At 48.4% G+C, this 24,147-nt stretch overlaps 1 protein-coding gene across 1 annotated transcript in view; it reads right to left on the reverse strand.

Moving 5' to 3' along the window:
• Nucleotides 1–24,147, reverse strand: part of SCCPDH (saccharopine dehydrogenase (putative)) — a 236,931-nt gene that overhangs the window by 71,408 nt on the left and 141,376 nt on the right. Inside the window, exons 8-9 of the mRNA XM_063917787.1 lie at nt 10,300–10,419; nt 5,158–5,214 (exon numbers count right to left, since the gene is read on the reverse strand). Coding sequence (XP_063773857.1) covers nt 5,158–5,214; nt 10,300–10,419 — 177 coding nt within the window. The remainder of the gene's footprint in view (nt 1–5,157; nt 5,215–10,299; nt 10,420–24,147) is intronic.

The raw sequence follows: 24,147 nt of genomic DNA on the forward strand, positions 1-24,147 counted from the left end.
TCCCACTGGAAAGTTCTTGCGTGGAATCTGCCGAATGGGATTGCTTCGTAGGAAGCCACCATTTTTCCCAGGACCCTTGTGCATTGATGCACTGAGACCTGGCCTGGTTTTAGGAGGTTTCTGACTAGCTCGGATAACTCCCTGGCTTTCTCCTCCGGGAGAAACACCTTTTTCTGGACTGTGTCCATGATCATCCCTAGGAATAGAAGACGCGTCGTCGGGATCAGCTGCGATTTTGGAATATTGAGAATCCAACCGTGCTGCCGCAACACTACCTGAGATAGTGCTACCCCGACTTCCAACTGTTCCCTGGATCTTGCCCCTTATCAGGAGATCGTCCAAAGGATAACTAAAACTCCCTTCCTTCGAAGGAGTATCATCATTTCGGCCATTACTTTGGTAAAGACCCGGGGTGCCGTGGACAATCCAAACGGCAGCGTCTGAAACTGATAGTGACAGTTCTGTACCACAAACCTGAGGTACCCTTGGTGAGAAGGGTAAATTGGGACATGGAGGTAAGCATCCTTGATGTCCAGAGACACCATATAATCCCCTTCTTCCAGGTTCGCAATCACCGCTCTGAGTGACTCCATCTTGAATTTGAACCTCTGTATGTAAGTGTTCAAGGATTTTAGATTTAAAATAGGTCTCACCGAGCCGTCCGGCTTCGGTACCACAAACAGCGTGGAATAATACCCCTTTCCCTGTTGCAGGAGGGGTACCTTGATTATCACCTGCTGGGAATACAGCTTGTGAATGGCTTCCAATACCGCCTCCCTGTCGGAGGGAGACGTCGGTAAAGCAGACTTTAGGAAACGGCGAGGGGGAGACGTCTCGAATTCCAATTTGTACCCCTGAGATACCACCTGAAGGATCCAGGGGTCCACTTGTGAGTGAGCCCACTGCGCGCTGAAATTCTTGAGACGGGCCCCCACCGTGCCTGAGTCCGCTTGTAAAGCCCCAGCGTCATGCTGAGGACTTGGCAGAGGCGGGAGAGGGCTTCTGTTCCTGGGAACTGGCTGTTTGCTGCAGCCTTTTTCCTCTCCCCCTGCCACGGGGCAGAAATGAGGAGCCTTTTGCTCGCTTGCCCTTATGGGGCCGAAAGGATTGCGCCTGATAATACGGCGTCTTCTTATGTTGAGAGGCTACCTGGGGTAAAAATGTGGATTTCCCAGCATTTGCCGTGGCTACCAGGTCTGATAGACCTACCCCAAATAACTCCTCCCCTTTATAAGGCAATACTTCCATATGCCTTTTGGAATCCGCATCACCTGACCACTGCCGCGTCCATAACCCTCTTCTGGCAGAAATGGACAGCGCACTTACTCTTGATGCCAGTCGGCAGATATCCCTCTGTGCATCACGCATATATAGAAATGCATCTTTTAAATGCTCTATAGTCAGTAATATACTGTCCCTGTCTAGGGTATCAATATTGTCCGTCAGGGAATCCGACCAAGCCACCCCAGCACTGCACATCCAGGCTGAGGCGATTGCTGGTCGCAGTATAACTCCCGTGTGAGTGTATATACATTTTAGGATATTCTCCTGCTTTCTGTCAGCAGGTTCCTTGAGGGCGGCCGTCTCAGGAGAGGGTAGTGCCACCTGTTTAGACAAGCGTGTGAGCGCTTTATCCACCCTAGGGGGTGTTTCCCAACGTGCCCTATCCTCTGGCGGGAAAGGGTATGATGCCAATAACCTTTTAGGAATTATCAGTTTTTTATCGGGGGAAACCCACGCTTCATCACACACTTCATTTAATTCCTCAGATGCAGGAAAAACTACAGGCAGTTTTTTCTCACCAAACATAATACCCTTTTTAGTGGTACTTGAATTATCAGAAATATGTAAAACATTTTTCATTGCCTCAATCATGTAACGTGTGGCCCTACTGGAAGTCACATTCGTCTCTTCATCGTCGACACTGGAGTCAGTATCCGTGTCGGCATCTGTGTCTGCCATCTGAGGTAACGGGCGTTTTAGAGCCCCTGATGGCCTTTGAGACGCCTGGACAGGCACAAGCTGAGTAGCCGGCTGCCTCATGTCATCAACCGTCTTTTGTAAAGAGCTGACACTGTCACGTAAGTCCTTCCATAAGCCCATCCACTCAGGTGTCGACTCCCTAGGGGGTGACATCTCTATTACAGGCAATTGCTCCGCCTCCACATCATTTTCCTCCTCAAACATGTCGACACAATCGTACCGACACACAGCACACACACAGGGAATGCTCTGATAGAGGACAGGACCCCACTAGCCCTTTGGGGAGACAGAGGGAGAGTATGCCAGCACACACCAGAGCGCTATATTTTATATATATATATATATATATATATATATATATATATATATATATATATAGGGATACCACTATAAAATGTGTTTTCCCCTTATAGCTGCTGATATTATCAAACTGCGCCAAATTAGTGCCCCCCCTCTCTTTTTTACCCTTTTCTGTAGTGCAGGACTGCAGGGGAGAGTCAGGGAGACGTCCTTCCAGCGGAGCTGTGAGGGAAAATGGCGCCCGTGTGCTGAGGAGATAGGCTCCGCCCCCTTCTCGGCGGACTTTTCTCCCGCGTTTTGCTGTATTCTGGCAGGGGTTAAAATACATCCATATAGCCCTGGGGGTTATATGTGATGTATTTTCGCCAGCCAAGGTGTTTTTATTGCTGCTCAGGGCGCCCCCCCCTAGCGCCCTGCACCCTCAGTGACCGGAGTGTGAAGTGTGCCTGAGGAGCAATGGCGCACAGCTGCAGTGCTGTGCGCTACCTTGTTGAAGACTGATGTCTTCTGCCGCCGATTTTCCGGACCTCTTCTTGCTTCTGGCTCTGTAAGGGGGCCGGCGGCGCGGCTCTGGGACCGGACTCCGAGGCTGGGCCTGTGTTCGGTCCCTCTGGAGCTAATGGTGTCCAGTAGCCTAAGAAGCCCAAGCTGGCTGCAAGCAGGCAGGTTCGCTTCTTCTCCCCTTAGTCCCTCGATGCAGTGAGCCTGTTGCCAGCAGGTCTCACTGAAAATAAGAAACCTAAAACTAACTTTTTCTAAGAAGCTCAGGAGAGCCCCCTAGATTGCACCCTGCTCGGTCGGGTACAAAAATCTAACTGAGGCTTGGAGGAGGGTCATAGGGGGAGGAGCCAGTGCACACCAGGTAGTCCTAAAGCTTTACTTTTGTGCCCAGTCTCCTGCGGAGCCGCTATTCCCCATGGTCCTTACGGAGTTCCCAGCATCCACTAGGACGTCAGAGAAATTATATATATGTATCAGGCACATGTCACTTTGGAAATAGACACTGCGGTTGGCAGTGTACAGCACCATGTCACTTTATCTATTCCCATGAAGAAGATAATCGAAACAGCTGTCGGAATGGAATAAGTACTCATTGATATATTCATGCTGCTACCATCATGTGTGCTATATGCTTGTTGCCTCTTTTAATGAATTTTTTGGACAAGTAAAACTTCTTTTTGCATCTAAGCTGTGTGCTGGTTCTTCTGGGTTTGATCGCTTTTGTGGTTATTCTTGGATTTTTTCTATATATATATATATATATATATATATATTATATATATATATATATATATATATATATATCTGGCCAAGTGCAGTGCACGCCAGCAATATGAAACCTGATCCCCAAAATCCCCCTACAACCCTGCGCCTTCAATGGAGTAGAGATGTGGTACAGGGAATTCTGGAAACACAACAGGAAAAACAGGAAGCATGGTTAAATATGTCCCTCATGCTTACAGTATAACACAAAGTGCAGACTTCTAACCTATCCAAGAGATTTAAATAAAACATTCTTATGTTGTATTCAAACCTTTAGTGTAAGAAACATAAGTGAATCATGTTAAAAAAGGCTTAATAGCCTATTTCTAATACACATGCAGCGCTGCTGCTGCTAATAGCACACTTCTCCCTTTGCCGTGTGCTCCCCCCCCCCCCCCTCCCCCATGCATCGCTCTCTATTACACGGAGCTGGGCTTAACTGGAGAGGAAGCGGTCGCGGGAGCCGGGGAGTGTGCTGCAGCGGCCTATGCATGGAGATCGTGGCCGGCGCAGCTCCAGAAGCGGCGGGAGGCATCTCAGCTGTCACCAGGTAGCAGGCGCTGGAAGCGGCGGCGGCCAGCTCGCACTTAATCACAGTGTCCCCACACAGCGGGGCGGCAGCGTGAGCTGACCGCCCTGTCCCCAACATACCTGGACCCTGTGGTGAGGGGCTGTGACGGGGCTTCTTCTGTAAGATCCGTCCAGCCTTTCTTGCAGGTAGTCCTGCACGTGGTTTGTGAGGGAGCTCTTTTTAGAGAGGCCCGACACGCCACAGCTGCTTGTAGCAGCTTCCACTATCCCGGACCCACGCCTATTGGTAGGGGGGAAGGGATGTGGAAAAGATAAAAATAAGAAAAAATCAAAAAATCCAAAAAAATGTGGATAATCTCCACACAGCCTTGTTGCTCTGTAAGCACTGAAAAGACACTGAGGTACTCTGGGCTATGGAGGGGGAAGTAGTTCCAAATTTTATTTATTCAGTGCCTTGTTTCCTGTGGAACCGTCCATATCCCAAGAGTACTCCAGTGACCCCTAGGGGATGAAAAAGAAATAACTTTTCCCCAAGTTCGTGGCTACAGGTAATTCTGCCTCCCCATAAGGCATTCTAGAATGCACAGGCATCTCCCAGGAGAGTAGAGTAAGTATATGGTGGGTACACACTTGACGATATGTTCTAGGAGCATTCTCATCTGGTGTTTTCCCTTGCCTCCCAGGTGGCCAATATGGTGCTTACACACTGGACTATACCGCTAACAACATCGTTCAGTGACATCATGCCACAGCCGTCCCGTACATGCAGTTTTGAGTATTAAGTCAAAATTGAGCTGCATGTACAGAAGACAGAGGGGATAGACAACCGTCCTTTGGTCGTAGAGTACACACAGATATTGTAAACGATATCACTCAGAAGACTGAAAATGAGCGATATCGTCTAAAATATTGCCTAGTGTGTACCTTTAGTCCGCAGCTCAACATACACTGGCCAGAATTTTCTAAGCATGGTAACAAAACAAAAAGGTTATATGGTGCATTTTCTTTTCCAATGTCTTTAAGAACTCTATGGAATAAACTTACTTTGTACAAATCATTTAATGAAGAAGGATATGTTACCTGTTTCTTTGTTGGTCCTTCGCTAGAGAAATAACCGAATGAAAAGAATTTCGGATACTGTTAAAATAGAAAAAAAAAAAGAAAGAAAAAAGTACAAAAAGATAGTAAATATTCTACGTTTACAAAAATCTACATTTATGAAAAGTACTAATAAAAAATAAGATTTTAAACCTACCGGTAAATCTTTTTCTTCTAGTCCATAGAGGATGCTGGGGACTCCGTAAGGACCATGGGGTATAGACGGGCACTCTAAAGTCTTTAGATGGGTGTGCACTGGCTCCTCCCTCTATGCCCCTCCTCCAGACCTCAGTTAAAGAACTGTGCCCAGAGGAGACGGACAGTACGAGGAAAGGATTTTTGTTAATCTAAGGGAAAGATTCATACCAGCCCACACCATCCACACCATATAACATGGAATATACGCAACCAGTTAACAGTATGAACAAAACAGCATCAGTCAAAGACTGATCTCAACTGTAACATAACCCTTATGTAAGCAATAACTATATACAAGCCTTTCAGAAATATGTCCGCACTGGGACGGGCTCCCAGCATCCTCTACGGACTAGGAGAAAAAGATTTACCGGTAGGTTTAAAATCTTATTTTCTCTTACGTCCTAGAGGATGCTGGGGACTCCGTAAGGACCATGGGGATTATACCAAAGCTCCAGACCGGGCGGGAGAGTGCGGATGACTCTGAAGCACCGATTGAGCAAACATCAGGTCCTCATCAGCCAGGGTATCAAACTTGTAGAATTTTGCAAGAGTGTTTAAACCCGACCAAGTCGCCGCACGGCAAAGCTGTAATGCCGAGACGCCTCGGGCAGCTGCCCAAGAAGAGCCCACCTTCCTAGTGGAATGGGCCTTTACCGAATTTGGTAACGGCAATCTAGCCGTAGAATGAGCCTGCTGATTCGTGTTACAGATCCAGCGAGCAATAGTCTGCTTAGAAGCAGGAGCGCCAACCTTGTTGGCTACATACAGGACAAACAGTGCCTCTGTTTTCCTAACCCGAGCCGTCCTGGCTACATACATTTTTAAGGCCCTGACTACATCAAGGGACTTGGAATCCTCCAAGTCACCCCTAGCCACAGGTACCACAATAGGTTGGTTCATATGAAGCAATGAAACCACCTTAGGCAAAAATTGAGGACGAGCCCTCAACTCTGCTCTATCCACATGGAAAATCAGATAGGGGCTTTTGTGAGATAAAGCCGCCAATTCGGACACCCGCCTTGCAGATGCCAAGGCCAACAACATGACCACCTTCCAAGTGAGAAATTTTAATTCAACAGTTTGAAGATGTTCAAACCAGTGAGATTTTAGGAACTGTAACACCACGTTAAGGTCACATGGTGCCACTGGGGGCACAAAAGGAGGCTGGATGTGCAGCACTCCTTTTACAAAAGTCTGGACTTCTGGGAGAGAAGCCAATTCCTTCTGAAAGAAAATTGATAGGGCCGAAATCTGTACCTTAATGGAGCCTAACTTTAGGCCCATATCCACTCCTGTCTGTAGAAAGTGGAGAAAACGGCGCAGATGGAAATCTTCCGTAGGAGCATTCTTGGCTTCACACCAAGATACATACTTCCTCCAGATACGGTGATAATGTTTTGCCGTCACCTCCTTCCTAGCCTTTATCAGAGTAGGGATGACTTCCTCCGGAATACCTTTCCCAGCTAGGATTTGGTGTTAAACTGCCATATCGTCAAACGTAACCGCGGTAAGTCTTGGAACACGCAGGGCCCCTGCTGCAACAGGTCCTCTCTGAGAGGAAGAGGCCACGGATCTTCTGTGAGCATTTCCTGAAGATCTGAACACCAGGCCCTTCGAGGCCAATCTGGAACAATGAGTATTGTCTGCACTCTTTTTCGTCTTATGATTCTCAATATTTTTGAGATGAGCGGAAGAGGGAACACATAGACCGACTGAAACACCCATGGTGTCACCAGGGCATCCACCGCTACTGCCTTAGGGTCCCTTGACCTGGCACAATACCTCCGAAGCTTCTTGTTGAGGCGTGACGCCATCATGTCTATTTGAGGAAGTCCCCAATGACTTGTTATCTCTGCAAAAACTTCTTGATGAAGTCCCCACTCTCCTGGATGGAGATCGTGTCTGCTGAGGCAGTCTGCTTCCCAGTTGTCCACTCCGAAAATGAAGACAGCTGACAGAGCGCTTATGTGATTTTCCGCCCAGCGAAGAATCTTGGTGGCTTCCGCCATTGCCACTCTGCTCCTTGTCCCGCCTTGGCGGTTTACATGAGCCACGGCTGTGACGTTGTCTGATTGAATCAGAACAGGTAGGTTGCGAAGAAGATTCTGCGCTTGTCATAGGCCGTTGTATATGGTCCTCAATTCCAGTACGTTGATGTGATGTGTAGACAAGCCTCCTGGCTTGACCATAGCCTCTGAAAATGTCTTCCTTGTGTGACTGCTCCCCATCCTCGGAGGCTCGCGTCCGTGGTCACCAGAACCCAGTCTTGAATCCCGAACCTGCGACCCTCGAGAAGGTGAGCACTCTGCAGCCACAACAGGAGAGAGACACCCTGGCCATGGAGGACAGGCTTATTTTCTGATGTATTTGTAGATGGGACCCCGACCACTTGTCCAGAAGGTCCCACTGAAATGTCCTCGCATGGAACCTGCCGAAGGGGATGGCCTCGTAGGCCGCCACCATTTTTCCCAGTACTCGAGTGCATTGATGGACTGACACTCTTTTTGGTTTTAGCAGGTCTCTGACCATGTTCTGGAGTCCTGGGCTTTTTCCACTGGGAGAAAAACCCTCTTCTGTTCCGTGTCCAGAATCATGCCTAAGAAAGATAGCCGAGTCGTTGGAATCAACTGTGACTTTGGTAGATTTAGTATCCAGCCGTGCTGCTGCAGCACACTCAAGGAGAGCGACACGCTTTTCAGCAATTGATCTCTCGATCTCGCTTTTATCAGGAGATCGTCCAAGTACGGGATAATTGTGACTCCCTGCCTGCGCAAGAGCACCATCATTTCCGCCATTACCTTGGTGAAAATCCTCGGTGAATATGCAGTATTCCCTTAACAAAAAAGTCTGAACTTCTGGGAGAGAAGCCAATTCTTTTCGAAAGAAAATGGATAGGGCCGAAATCTGGACCTTAATGGAGCCTAATTTAAGGTCCAAATCCACTCCAGTTTGTAGGAAGTGAAGGAAACGGCCCAGATGGAATTCTTTCAAAGGAGCATTCCTGGCCTCACACCAAGAAACATATCTTCGCCATAGACTGTGATAATGTTTTGCTGTTACTTCCTTCCTAGCCTTTATCAGCGTAGGGATAACCTCAACCGGAATACCTTTTTCCGATAGGATCCGGCGTTCAACCGCCATGCCGTCAAACGCAGCCGCGGTAAGTCTTGGAACAGACAGGGTCCCTGTTGCAACAGGTCCCGCCTTAGAGGAAGAGGCCACGGATCTTCCGTGAGCATTTCCTGCAGATCTGGATACCAGGTCCGTCGTGGCCAATCTGGAACAACGAGGATTGTTCTCACTCCTTTTCTTCTTACTATTCTCAACACCTTGGGTATGAGAGGAAGAGGAGGAAATACATAGACGGACCGGAACACCCACGGTGTCACAAGGGCGTCTACCGCTACTGCCTGAGGGTCTCTTTCTTAAAGTGCCCATGTCTCCTGCGGAGCCCGTCTCTCCCCATGGTCCTTACGGAGTCCCCAGCATCCTCTAGGACGTTCGAGAAATACAAATATATATATGAATATATGAGAGAGAGAGAGAGAGAGAGAGAGAGAGAGAGAGAGAGAGAGAGAGAGAGAGTCCCCCAATAAGGCCCTTTGGAGAAACCGAGAGAGAGAGTATGCCAGCGCACACCCAGCACCACCGGATACTGGAATAAAATCCAGTTCGGGGAGCCAGCTTCTCTGCAGCGTGCTGTGGGGAAAATGGCGCTGGTAAGTGCTGAGGGATCAAGCTTCGTCCACTCACCGGCGGGCTTCGATCCCGCTCAAATCTTTATACTGGTGGGGGTTTTTGCCATATACTGCCTCCGCAGTATATATCTCTGCCAGTGTCCCTAAAAGGTTAATAATTGCTGCCCAGGGCGCCCCCCCCCTGCGCCCTGCGCCCATACAGTGCCGCCAGTGTGTGTGTGTGTGTTGGGAGCAATGGTGCGCAGCGTACCGCTGCGCTTTACATCATAGAAGATCCGAAGTCTTCTGCCGCCTTTGAAGTCTTCTTTCTTCTCATACTCACCCGGCTTCTATCTTCCGGCTCTGTGAGGACGACAGCGGCGCGGCTCCGGGACGAACGGCGAGGGTGAGACCTGCGTTCCGACCCTCTGGAGCTAATGGTGTCCAGTAGCCTAAGAAGCAGAGCCTATCATTTAAGTAGGTCTGCTTCTCTCCCCTCAGTCCCACGATGCCGGGAGCCTGTTGCCAGCAGTGCTCCCTGATAATAAAAAACCTAACAAAAGTCTTTTACAGAGAAACTCAGTAGAGCTCCCCTGCAGTGCACCCAGTCTCCTCTGGGCACAGGATCTAACTGAGGTCTGGAGGAGGGGCATAGAGGGAGGAGCCAGTGCACACCCATCTAAAGTCTTTAGAGTGCCCATATCTTCTGCGGAGCCAGTCTATACCCCATGGTCCTTACGGAGTCCCCAGCATCCTCTAGCACATAAGAGAAATAAAGAATATACAGGTTTATGTCCATTTAACAATATCAACCCTAATGCTGGGTACACTGCTCGATATATCTGCAGATATATCTATAGACTGAACAGGCAGTGTGTTGTACATACACACTGCCCAATCCATCGTGACCGACGTCACGAACTGGGCGGGCATTTGCACGTGCACACCCAGTTCAGCCATCAATCACCGGCCGCTGCTGCAGCATGTGGACGGGTGGGCGGCTGACCGCCTGTACAAACACAACAATGCATTGGTCATTGTGTGTGCTGCAGAACCGACGCGATATGTCTAAATGATTGCGTTCACAGACATATCGTTGGTACGCACTAGGCGACAGCGCAGCGATATATCGGCCAGTGTGTACCAAGCATTACTCATTGTGAAAGCTCTGTCTGCTGGTAGACTATTCATGAACCTATGCAATAATGGGCAACCTAGTGATCGCCAGCAAGTCACCAAAACCACTTACTTTTATCAGAAGTTTTCGCATAACGCTGAATTTTGTGAAAAGTAGGAAGAGGAGTCCTGCAAACATCATTTTGATAACAGACATAACACCACCCACTGATACATATGCAGCGTACTGAACCTAGTACAAAAACACAGCACTTTAATAAATGAATCATAATCATGGGTTCTATCAATAAAATACATTTCACAGCCTTAAAACTAGATATATTCTGACAATATAAAGTATTAAACAGTCCAGTCATTCCAGCATTAGTACAGAACTGGTAAAGGCAGTGAAGAAACTGTAAGGGAAGTAATCTACCAGGAGTAATGTTGAGTTAAAGCAGACAGGTGATGGCAGCAGTATAGAGTGGGTTATGAATGTAGTGTTATTGTACGAAGGTAGTTGTACATATTGTGAACGGTAGCACTAGAATAGGGATGCAATCATAAGGTAGATATTCAAAAAGTCAACTGTTATGATGCCGACATTGCTGAAATGTCAACATGTTCATGCAAAACACAGACATTCTCAGAAAAGGATGGTGGTGGCAGTGCAATGTGGCTTTAGCATAGTGTTGGTGTATGAAATGGCAGTGTAGTGTACAATAGGTGGTATTTAGGTTGCCGGCTGTTGGGATCCCGGCGCACAGTATACCGGCGCCGGAATCCCGACACGCAGACATCTTTTCTCCCTCTTGGGAGTCCACGATCCCCCTGGAGGGAGAAAAGATAGCGTGGCGTGCCTGCAGAATGGCAAGTGCAGCGAGCCGGCAAGTGGCTCATTTGCGCTGTCGGTAAGCCGGCAGTCGGGATTCCGGCGCTGGTATGCTGGCCGCCGGGAGCCCGGCTGCCGGCATACCATACTACACCCGTGGTAGCAGAGGTATATGCAGTGGCAGTATATCTTGGGTGTTAACATAGTGTTGGTGTATGTTGTTAATAGGTTAGGTAGCAGTGATATGTTGGTAGGTAGTGTGGAGTCAAATTTATCTTAGGATGCCAGAATAGAGTCAACACAATTCCTTTTATTTATATGGTGCCACAGGAGTTACACACTATGTATGTATATAGGCCAGGGTGTACAACATATAGCAACATTACAAAAGTACAAAGGTGATCAAATAGGATAGTTATAGACAAAGTCACAAATACAACTACATAGACCACAAACATTGAGAAGGCCCTGACAGAGTTTACAGTGTCGAGAGGCTAAAGATGCATATTAAATTGTGGGCGTAAATGTTAAAAATCCTCCGATGCAGGGAATTTCCTATTCAATTGCCAGGGAGAAATTTGCCACAATAGGAACGAACAAGGTTTTTTTCCTCACAAATCACCATTTTATGTTGAGAATTATGTGACTTTCCCTAGGACACTCTCTCACTGAGTGGTATTCAATTGTTTGAAAAATAGTTGGGTGTCTGTTTTTTTTCCCTATCCAATAGACAGGAAAAAACAGACACCCAACCGACTTTTCAAACATTTGAATCTCCCCCAATGACTAATCAGGCAATTATATGTTTCCAATTAGTATAACAACAAGTCCAATAATAACGTCATTATTGCTTGTTTATAAAAAATGGCCTCAAACCAATCAAATCTAACCTTTTGTTAATTTATATACAACAAATGTAACTATTTAAAACAATCATCCCAAATCATTTATACATAAAATGAAGAGTGTCTTCATTTTATCACTTTTTGGAGGGGTTTTTTTGGGGGGGGGAGGGGGGAGAAGGGGGAGGCTGAGGGAAAGGGGGAGGAAGGGTAAGATGCACAAAACAGTCAATTATATATGTTTTGAAAAGCTTTAAATATTTTCCAAGCCATCAAATAATATTTTTATTGTGTTAACCAATATTTTTATTTTTTGGGGGCTACAGGATTTTTAATTGCATTTAAAACAGGATTTTGCAGTAAAATATTAATAACTAAAAATTGGTCACGATTGGTCAGTGTTAATTTTGGCACCAAAAATCTTGCGCCCATTGAATATGCCCCAATGGTTGGACACACAGAGGGAGAGGAGAACAGAGTCAGGGAGTGCACATCCTTGAGATTTAGGAGGAAAAGTTGTGGACTTGAATAAAGAGATGAGTTATGGATATTTAAGGCTAGATAATAGTCTAATTGAGCATGGAAGAGAATTTCCGGAGGCAGATATGATCAGGGAGGAGGAGAGGAAGTAGTCAATGGCTTAGTGAAGTAGGCGGGAGGAGTGTGCGACACTGTAGAATAAAGGTGGGTACACTCTAGACAATATAGTGTAGTGTTTTCCCTTGACTCCCGGGCGGTCGATATAGTGATTACACACTGGACAATATTGCTAGCTATGTTGTTCAGTGACGTAACGCCACGGCACATCCGAACATGCAGTTTTAGACAGTATAGTCCAAATATAGCTGCATGCACAGACAACGGCTATATCATTAAGGACACGAGGAAGCGTGCATAGTTAATGATATAGGGGGCAATTCAGACTGCATCGCTGCTGAGGCAGCAATCGCAGTCTGAATTACTTTGTGAAGTGTGTACGCACAGCGGCCGCACTGCGCGTGCGCATCCTGGGAGCCCAGTGAGATGCTATCAGCATCTCACTGGTGCGATCGCCTGCCTGATTGACAAGTAGAGGCAGTCGCGAGGCGGGATGGGGCATGCCAACGGTGTTAGAACGCTGTTGGTGGGGCGCGGTCCGGACAACGGAGGTATGTCCTGACCATTGGTGGGAGGGCCGCGCCGAGTGCGTGACTTCACACGCTGCCGCTGAAACCTGAGACGCGGCACGTAGCGGCCTGCCAGCGCTGGCAGGAAGCTACTCGTCAGGTACAAAAGCATCGCCGCCATGCGTTTTTTTTTGTACCTGTGCATGGGGGAGGAAGAGGGGCAGAGCCAGACATGCGGGGCGGACTAGCCCTGTGCTGGGCGTCCCCCCGCATGTCTGTGAAACTGATCGTAGATGCGCTCAATTTAGCACATCTATGATCAGATCGGAATTAGGCCCATAGTGCATACACACTGGACGATATTACAAACGATATCGTTTAAACTATCAACTAGTGTGTACGCACCTTTAGGCAAGACAAGAATTGTTTGTTTAGGTCTTTGCAGGCGAGTAGGAGGAGTTTAAACTTAATTCTGTATGGCACAGGGAGCCAGTCGAGTGACTGGTAGAGTGTGCAGGTATAGCGCAGACTAGAGAAAAAATAGGAAATGTAATACCTACCGGTAATTCCTTTTCTCTTGGTCCATAGTGGATACTGGGGAATAATATTACCATGGGGTATAGATCGGGTCCACTGGAGCCTGGCACTTTAAGAAATCAATAGTGTAGCACTATTCCCCTCTATGTAGGCTCTTCCCCTCTATGCCCCTCCTAGCAGACTCAGTTTAGAAAACGGTGCCCGAGGAGATGGACATTCTTTAAGAGAAGGATATAACACATAATCCGGTGAGGTAACCGACCAACACACAAAGAATAAGATAGCAGAGCTAACCAGAACAGAGGAAAGCAACGCTAATGATAAAAGGATAGCAACGCTAATCCAACATGTAACAGGGAAGCAACAGCAAACCCAACCAGAACACTTACAACCAGGTAAGCAGGAAAACGAAGCACTGAGGCTGGCGCACAGTATCCACTACAGACTACGAGAAATGGAATTACTGGTATTTTCTGTAACGTCCTAGTGGATACTGGGGAATAGTATATTAACATGGGGACGTCCCAAAGCTCCCAGAACGGGTGGGAGAGTGCCGAGACCCATGCAAAACTGCCTGACCAAACTGAAGGTCATCTGTGGCCAAGGTGTCGAACCTGTAGAACTTAACGAACACAGACCAAGTTGCTGAACGGCACAACTGTAAGCCTGAGACGCCCCGGGCAGCCGCCCAGAAAGAACTCACCGACCTTGTGGAGTGGGCCTGAACCGAACTCAGCAGCAGTAGAGCAGCCGAAGTACAGGCTTGCTGGATAGTCAATTTGAGGCAAAAAGCAATGGACTGCTTGGAGGCAGGACGACGAATTTTCGTAGCACCATAAAGGACGAAAAGCGATAAAGACTTCCTGTGACGAGAAGTCCTTTTGATGTAAATACTCAAAGCCCTCACAACGTCTAGGAAGAAACGGAAGTGTTGGATAACGCAGAAACCACAATTGGTTGATTAACATGAAAGGCCGACACCACTTTCGGTAAAAACTGTGGGCGAGTTCTGAGCTCCGCCCTATCCTCATGGAACACCAAGTAAGGGCTCTTACAGGACAAGGCCCCCAATTCAGACACTTGACGAGCCAATCTGATTGGAGAAAGGTCAATATCACATTGAGGTTCCACGGAGCAGTGGGAGGAACAAAGGGTGGCTGAATGAGCAACACCTCCTTTAGAAAGGTCTGTACTTCAGGAAGTACAACCAGTTGTTTCTGGAAAAAGATAGAGCCGAAATCTGGACCTTGATGGAGCCTAACCGTAGGTCCTTATCCACTCCTGCTTGCAGGAACATAAGAAACCGGCCCAAACAAAACTCCACAGGAGAACATTTTCAAACCTCACACCACGAAACATATTTCTTCCAAATCCGGTGGTAATGTTTGGAGGTAACCACCTGTCGGGCCTGAACCATAGTGGAAACCATCTTGGAGTGAAGACCGTTCCTGGTCAAGATCTCCCGCTCAAATTCCAGGCCGTCAAACGTAGCCACTGTAAGTCTGGCTAGACGAACGGTCCTTGAGAAGAGGCAGAGGCCAGAGATCAACGACAGGGTCAGGAGATCCGCATACCAGGCCAATTGAGGCTAATCTGGAGCAATGAGAATTGCCTGAACTCTTTCCTTTTTATGTCTTTTGAGAACTTTTGGGATTAGAGGTATCGGAGGAAACAAGTCAACGAACTGGTAAATCAAAGGCGTCGTCAGAGCGTCTAACGCCATCGCCTGTGGGTCCCTCGTTCTGGAGCAGTAACAACAAAGCTTTTTGTTGAGACAAGAAGCCATCAGGTCTATCTGTGGACAACCCCACCGGTGAACAAGCTGTTGAAACACCCAAGGGTGGAGGTCCCATTCCCCCGGATGGAGGTCATGCCTGATTAGGAAGTCCGCTTCCCAGCGGTCCACTCCTGGAATGTAAACGGCTGAGATGGCCCTTGCATTGGCTTCCGCCCAAGAGGAGTATCCTTGACACCTCTGCATTGCGGCCCTGCTTCTCGTTCCTCCTTGTCTGTTGATGTACGTCCTTGCCATGGCTTTGTCTGACTGCACCTGGATGGCCTGATTCCGAAGTAGGGATGAGGCCTGTATTAGAGCACTGTAAATTGTAAGTTACAGGATGTTGATTGGAAGAGCAGATTCCCGAAAGGACCACGTCCCCTGGAACTGCGTTCCTTGAGTCACAGCCCCCCAACCCCGGAGGCTGCAATCTGTTGTCAACAGCGTCTATGACTGGGTGTTGAAACTCTGACCCTCCACCAGATGGGGGACTTGTATTTACCATAGCAGGGATATCCGTGCTTTCAGTGACAGGGTTATATGCTGGTGAATGTGCAGGTGAGATCCCGACCATTTGTTCAACAAATCCAGTTGAAACGGTCGTGCATGGAACCTGCCGTACTGTATCGCCTCATAGGAGGCCACCATCTTGCCCAACAGGCGGATGCACAGATGAATCGAGACCACGCAAGATTTCAGCACCGATCGGACCATAAACTGAAGACACTGAGATCCAGGATCATCCCCAGGAACTGAATTCTGAGGCGGATCCAAGTGAAATTCCTGGAAATTGGGTATCCAACCATGATCCGTAAGGAAACGAGTAGTCAAGTCAACACTGTGCAGTAGCTGTTCCCTGGACACTGCCTTTATCAGGAGACCGTCCAGGTACGGAATTATTTGGACACCCCTCATGCGCAGTAGTAGCATCATTTCTGCCATGACCTTTGTGAATACCCTTGTAAGTATCCCTTGCTTCCTGTGAAGCTGGTAGGCCTGACCTGAAGAATCTGAGAGGAGGGAGTTCCTGGAATTCCAGCTGGTATCCTGGAGATATGAGGTCCCTCACCCAAGGATCCCGGCAGGACTCTGCCCATATGTGGACGAAGTGTTGAAGGCAAGCACCTACCTGAAAAAGTCGCCTTGCTGCTGGGGCCAAACGCCACACGGAGAGCTTTGTGGAAGAGGATCCTGAGGCCTGGTCCGCAGGTCCAGCAGCTGCTGGTTTATGGGGAGATCCTCTAGCAGCATTGGAGGCACCTCTAGCGTTGCCTCTGAATCTGGCCACCCGAAATGACTGTAGGGAGGGTCCAGGACAGGGACGCCTGGCAGACACGTAGATTTACCTGCACTTGCCTGAGATATCCACTTTTTCAGCTCTTCTCTAAACAAGGCATCATCTGTAAAAGGAAGGTTTTCAACCCCTCTTTTAGAATCAGCATCTGCTGACCATTGACGTAGCCACAGGGCTGTACGAGCCGATACAGTCATAACAGTGGTACGGATGTTAATGATACTAAGTTCCTTAACAGCCTCACTCAAAGTTTGCAGAATCTTGGATGTGTTCTAGTAATGTAACGATATCATCTTGAGGTAGTGTAAGTAACCCTTTCAGAATATCATCAGACCATTTCACCATGGCTCTAGAAATCCAACCGCATACTATGGTAGGGCGTTGGGCCACACCTGCTGCAGTATAAATTGATTTAAGAGTGGTTTCAATTTTGCAATGAGCTGGATCTTTAAGGTAAACATCCCCAGGTACAGGTAAAACGATCTTACGTGACAGCCTGGACACAGAGGTATCAACTGTCGGCGGGGTTTCCCAGAATTTTCTATCCTCTGTAGGGAAAGGGAAATAATTTAACACCCGTTTAGGGGTAATACATTTCTTGTCAGGATTTATCCATGCTGCCCTAACCAGGGAATCTAATTCTTTAGAAACCGGGAAGGTTGCAGAGGACTTTGGTTTCACATTAAAAACCAATTCCTCTGCCAGTTCTTCCTCCCTATTAGGGATATTGAGTAGCTCTCTAATGGCATAAATGAGGGCTTCAACACCCAGGGACAGGGAACCATCCGCGTCTCCATCAAGCTCAGGTAGTTCAGAATCAGAGTGAGTGTAATAATTGAGGGAGAATGCGTTTGTAAGAGACCAACAGGAGGGGGGCGAAGAGCCCGTCTGTGGTCGGTAGCGGTTACCATAAACATGTCCATAGTTTGTTTTAGGGTTTGCCTTTCTTGCATAGCCATAGCTAGCTGAATATTGGTAATCATAGTTATAAATGATTCCATTCACTCTGGTACCTGCACATCACTACCTTGCACAGGAATTAAACATTGGGTACACATAAGGGACCCTTGTGATAAAGTACACACAGACTTATTTGCAGACATGCTTGAGTAAAAAACACACAGATTAGTATGAAAACACAGTGCAGTATTAGTGAGAGATGCACACTAACCCAGACTACCTCGAATAGAGTGAGACAGAGAATTTGGAACCAGCACACTACACCACAGACTGAGCAGCGCCCCGCTGGGTGTCCTTCAAGTGTAATCTTCCACACAGCTGTAAAACAGCTGATTATGAGCTACAATGGTGATTTAGTGGGTGCAGGAGGAGCAGTCTTTGCGTGCAGTTGCATCAGCAGCAGGAAATGGCGCCAATTGGCTTCTAGTCCCGCTCTCCGGGAAGCCCCATTCCCCTAATGGCGCGCGGTCCCTGCATTATTTTTATACTGGCTTTCTCCATAAAAGTGTGAAAACGAGAGTACATTACTCAGTGTGCACCACGGCCCGGAGCCGGGTGAACTCTGTCCCTTCATGCTGCCAATATGCACCGGGGACCCACTAACCGGGACCCCGTTCTAACACCGCACCGCGTCGACTTCGGCATCTGTTAAGGGGTGGCGGCATGCTGTCAGTGTGGGCTCGCAACCTGGGGATGTGAGAAACAGTGGATCAGGAGCTCAGTGTCCTGTCAGCTGGGATTACGAACCATTAACTCTTAGGAAGTTGGTTCGTTCCCTACCTTAAGTCCCACAACGCAGGCAGACTGATTGTCAACCAGTGTGCCTAAAAATAATAAACTAAAAGAAATTTCTGAAGAAAACTCTGGAGAGCAACAGAATGCACCCGGCTCCTTGGGCAAATTTTCTAAACGGAGTCTGCTAGGAGGGGCATAGAGGAGAGCAGCCAACGCACACTATTGGATTTCTTAAAGTGCCAGGCTCCAGTGGACCCCGATCTATACCCAATGGTAATATACTATTCCCCAGTATCCACTAGGACGTTAAATAAAGGAAAATTAGGCAGGCAGGCAGTGGTTTTGTAGATTGAAGAAAGCAGATATGCGAGTTTGGCAGGCCAGTGTGGAGTAGATTACAGGAGAGGATAAGGGCATGATTGACCGTTATCTGCTACCAAGGTAAGGACTGTCCTAAGAGAGGAATACAGGATTAAGAATTAAATCGCAAATTAAGGATGGCACAGAGGCAACAGATGAGAAAATAAGATTTTACTCACCGGTAAATCTATTTCTCGTAGTCCGTAGTGGATGCTGGGACTCCGAAAGGACCATGGGGAATAGCGGCTCCGCAGGAGACTGGGCACAACTAAAAGAAAGCTTTTGGTCTAACTGGTGTGCACTGGCTCCTCCCTCTATGACCCTCCTCCAGACCTCAGTTAGGATACTGTGCCCGGAAGAGTTGACACAATAAGGAAGGATTTTGAATCCCGGGTAAGACTCATACCAGCCACACCAATCACACCGTATAACTCGTGATACTATACCCAGTTAACAGTATAAACAATAACTGAGCCTCTCAATAGATGGCTCAACAATAACCCTTTAGTTAAATAACTATATACAAGTATTGCAGACAATCCGCACTTGGGATGGGCGCCCAGCATCCACTACGGACTACGAGAAATAGATTTACCGGTGAGTAAAATCTTATTTTCTCTGACGTCCTAAGTGGATGCTGGGACTCCGTAAGGACCATGGGGATTATACCAAAGCTCCCAAACGGGCGGGAGAGTGCGGATGACTCTGCAGCACCGAATGGGCAAACTCTAGGTCCTCCTCAGCCAGGGTGTCAAACTTGTAGAATTTAGCAAATGTGTTTGACCCCGACCAAGTAGCTGCTCGGCAAACTTGTAGAGCCGAGACCCCTCGGGCAGCCGCCCAAGAAGAGCCCACCTTCCTCGTGGAATGGGCTTTCACTGATTTAGGATGCGGCAGTCCAGCCGCAGAATGTGCAAGCTGAATCGTACTACAGATCCAGCGAGCAATAGTCTGCTTTGAAGCAGGTGCACCCAACTTGTTGGGCGCATACAGGATAAATAGCGAGTCAGTCTTTCTGACTCCACTCCTGAACATATTCCCCCCCCTGTCCCCCCCTCCCTGGAAACCTCCCCTCTCCGGGCCCCTGACTACGTCCAACAACTTGGAAGCCTCCAAGTCTTTTGTAGCCGCAGGCACCACGATAGGTTGGTTCAAATGAAAGGCTGATACCACCTTAGGGAGAAACTGGAGACGAGTCCTCAGTTCTGCCCTATCCATATGGAAAATCAGATAAGGGCTTTTACATGACAAAGCCGCCAATTCTGATACACGCCTGGCCGAAGCCAAGGCCAACAACATGACCACTTTCCACGTGAGATATTTCAATTCCACGGTTTTAAGTGGTTCAAACCAATGTGACTTTAGGAAATCCAACACCACGTTGAGATCCCAAGGTGCCACTGGAGGCACAAAAGGGGGCTAAATATGCAGCACTCCCTTAACAAAAGTCTGAACTTCAGGTAGTGAAGCCAGTTCTCTCTGGAAGAAAACCGATAGAGCCGAAATCTGGACCTTAATGGAACCCAATTTTAGGCCCATAGTCACCCCCTGACTGTAGGAAGTGCAGAAAACGGCCCAGCTGAAATTCCTCCGTTGAGGCCTTCCTGGCCTCACACCACGCAACATATTTTCGCCAAATGCGGTGATAATGGTTTGCGGTCACTTCTTTCCTAGCTTTAATCAGCGTAGGAATGACTTCCTCCGGAATGCCCTTTTCCTTCAGGATCCGGTGTTCAACCGCCATGCCGTCAAATGCAGCCGCGGTAAGTCTTGGAACAGACAGGGCCCCTGCTGCAGCAGGTCCTGTCTGAGCGGCAGAGGCCATGGGTCCTCTGAGATCATTTCTTGAAGTTCCGGGTACCAAGCTCTTCTTGGCCAATCCGGAACAATGAGTATAGTTCTTACTCCTCTTCTCCTTATTATCCTCAGTACCTTTGGTATGAGAGGAAGAGGAGGGAACACATAAACCGACTGTACACCCACGGTGTCACTAGAGCGTCCACAGCTATCGCCTGAGGGTCTCTTGACCTGGCGCAATATCTTTCTAGCTTTTTGTTTAGGCGGGACGCCATCATGTCCACCTGTGGCCTTTCCCAACGGTTTACAATCAGTTGGAAGACTTCTGGATGAAGTCCCCACTCTCCCGGGTGGAGGTCGTGCCTGCTAAGGAAGTCTGCTTCCCAGTTGACCACTCCCGGAATGAACACTGCTGACAGTGCTAACAGGTGATTTTCCGCCCATCGGAGAATTCTTGTGGCTTCTGCCATCGCCGTCCTGCTTCTTGTGCCGCCCTGTCTGTTTACATGGGCGACTGCCGTGATGTTGTCTGACTGGATCAGTACCGGCTGTTTTTGAAGCAGGGGTTTAGCCTGACTTAGGGCATTGAAAATGGCCCTCAGTTCCAGAATATTTATGTGTAGGGAAGTCTCCTGACTTGACCATAGTCCTTGGAAGTGTCTTCCCTGTGTGACTGCCCCCCAGCCTCGAAGGCTGGCATCCATGGTCACCAGGACCCAGTCCTGTATGCCGAATCTGCGGCCCTCTTGAAGATGAGCACTTTGCAGCCACCACAGCAGAGACACCCTGGTCCTTGGAGACAGGGTTATCAGCCGATGCATCTGAAGATGCGATCCGGACCACTTGTCCAACAGGTCCCACTGAAAGGTTTTTGCATGGAACCTGCCGAATGGAATTGCTTCGTAGGAAGCTACCATTTTTCCCAGGACTCTCGTGCAGTGATGCACAGACACCCGTTTTGGTTTTAGGAGGCCTCTGACTAGAGATGACAGCTCCTTGGCCTTCTCCTCCGGGAGAAACACTTTTTTCTGTTCTGTGTCCAGAACCATCCCCAGAACAGTAGACGTGTCGTAGGGACCAGCTGTAACTTTGGAATATTTAGAATCCAGCCGTGCTGTTGTAGCACCTCCCGAGATAGTGCTACCCCGACCAACAACTGCTCCCTGGACCTCGCCTTTATCAGGAGATCATCCAAGTACGGGATAATTAAAACTCCCTTTTTTCGAAGGAGTATCATCATTTCGGCCATTACCTTGGTAAATACCCTCGGAGCCGTGGATAGACCAAACGGCAACGTCTGGAATTGGTAATGACAATCCTGTACCACAAATCTGAGGTACTCCTGGTGAGGATGGTAAATGGGGACATGCAGGTAAGCATCCTTGATGTCCGGTGATACCATGTAATCCCCCTCGTCCAGGCTTGCAATAACCGCCCTGAGCGATTCCATCTTGAACTTGAATTTTTTATATATGTGTTCAAGGATTTCAAATTTAAAATGGGTCTCACGAACCGTCCGGTTTCGGTACCACAAACATTGTGGAATAGTAACCCCGTCCTTGTTGAAGTAGGGGCACCTTGACTATCACCTGCTGGGAATACAGCTTGTGAATTGCCTCTAGCACTGCCTCCCTGCCTGAGGGAGTTGTTGGCAAGGCAGATTTGAGGAAACGGCGGGGGGGGGGGGGGGGGGGGGGGGGGGCGTCTCGAATTCCAGCTTGTACCCCTGAGATACTACTTGAAGGATCCAGGGATCCACCCGTGAGCGAGCCCACTGATTGCTGAAGTTTTTGAGACGGGCCCCCACCGTACCTGGCTCCGCCTGTGGAGCCCCAGCGTCATGCGGTGGACTTGGAGGAAGCGGGGGAGGACTTTTGCTCCTGGGAACTGGCTGTAGCTTTTTCCCTCTACCTCTGCCTCTGGGCAGAAAGGACGCGCCTTTAACCCGCTTGCCCTTATGGGGCCGAAAGGACTGTACCTGATAATACGGTGCTTTCTTTGGCTGTGAGGGAACATGGGGTAAAAATGCTGACTTCCCAGCTGTTGCTGTGGAAACGAGGTCCGAGAGACCATCCCCGAACAACTCCACCCTTATAAGGTAAAAAATCCATGTGCCTTTTAGAATCTGCATCACCTGTCCACTGCCGAGTCCATAACCCTCTCCTGGCAGAAATGGACATTGCACTTATTTTTGATGCCAGCCGGCAAATATCCCTCTGTGCATCTCTCATGTATAAGACTGCGTCTTTAATATGCTCTACGGTTAGCAATATAGTGTCCCTGTCTAGGGTATCAATATTTTCCGACAGGGAATCTGACCACGCAGCTGCAGCACTGCACATCCCTTGCTGAAGCAATAGCTGGTCTCAGTAGAATACCTGTGTGTGTATATACAGACTTCAGGATAGCCTCCTGCTTTCTATCAGCAGGCTCCTTTAGGGCGGCCGTATCCGGAGACGGTAGTGCCACCTTCTTTGACAAGCGTGTTGAGCGCTTTATCCACCCTAGGGGATGTTTCCCAACGTGACCTATCCTCTGGCGGGAAAGGGTACGTCATTAGTAACCTTTTAGAAATTACCAGTTTCTTATCGGGGGGAAGCCCACGCTTCTTCACACACTTCATTTAATTCCTCAGATGGAGGAAAAACTACTGGTAGTTTTTTCTCTCCAAACATAATACCCTTTTTTGTGGTACCTGGGGTAACATCAGAAATGTGCAACAAATTTTTCATAGCCTCAATCATGTAACGTGTGGCCCTATTGGAAGTTACATTAGTCTCATCGTCGTCGACACTGGAGTCAGTATCCGTGTCAACATCTGTGTCTGCCATCTGAGGTAGCGGGCGTTTTAGAGCCCCTGATGGCTTTTGAGACGCCTGGGCAGGCACAGGCTGAGAAGCTGGCTGTCCCATATTTGGTATGTCGTCAAACCTTTTATGTAAGGAGTCGACACTGTCACGTAATTCCTTCCACATAACCATCCACTCAGGTGTCGGCCCCGCAGGGGGTGACATCACATTTATCGGCATCTGCTCCGCCTCCACATAAGCCTCCTCATCAAGCATGTCGACACAGCCGTACCGACACAACGCACACACACAGGGAATGCTCTGACAGAGGACAGGACCCCACAAAGCCCTTTGGGGAGACAGAGAGAGAGTATGCCAGCACACATCAGAGCGCTATATAACACAGGGATAAACACTATAACTGAGTGATTTTCCCTTATAGCTGCTTATATATATATTGCTGCGCCTAAATTTAGTGCCCCCCCCCTCTCTTTTTTACCCTTTGTAGCTTGAAACTGCAGGGTGAGAGCCTGGGAGCGATCCTTCCAGCGGAGCTGTGAGGGAAAAATGGCGCCAGTGTGCTGAGGGAGATAGCCCCGCCCCTTTTTCGGCAGACTTTCTCCCGCTTTTTTTATGGATCCTGGCAGGGGTATTTTTCACATATATAGCCTCTGGGACTATATATTGTGATTATTTGCCAGCCAAGGTATTAATATTGCTGCTCAGGGCGCCCCCCCCCCCCAGCGCCCTGCACCCATCAGTGACCGGAGTGTGAGGTGTGCATGAGGAGCAATGGCGCACAGCTGCAGTGCTGTGCGCTACCTTGTTGAAGACCGAAGTCTTCTGCCGCCAATTTTCAGGACCATCTTCATGCTTCTGGCTCTGTAAGGGGGACGTTCTTTTCTAGGAGCTCAGGAGAGCCCCTAGTGTGCATCCAGCTCAGCCGGGCACA

This window comes from Pseudophryne corroboree, chromosome 4 (assembly GCF_028390025.1).
Source record: "Pseudophryne corroboree isolate aPseCor3 chromosome 4, aPseCor3.hap2, whole genome shotgun sequence".
Lineage (NCBI taxonomy): Eukaryota > Metazoa > Chordata > Amphibia > Anura > Myobatrachidae > Pseudophryne > Pseudophryne corroboree.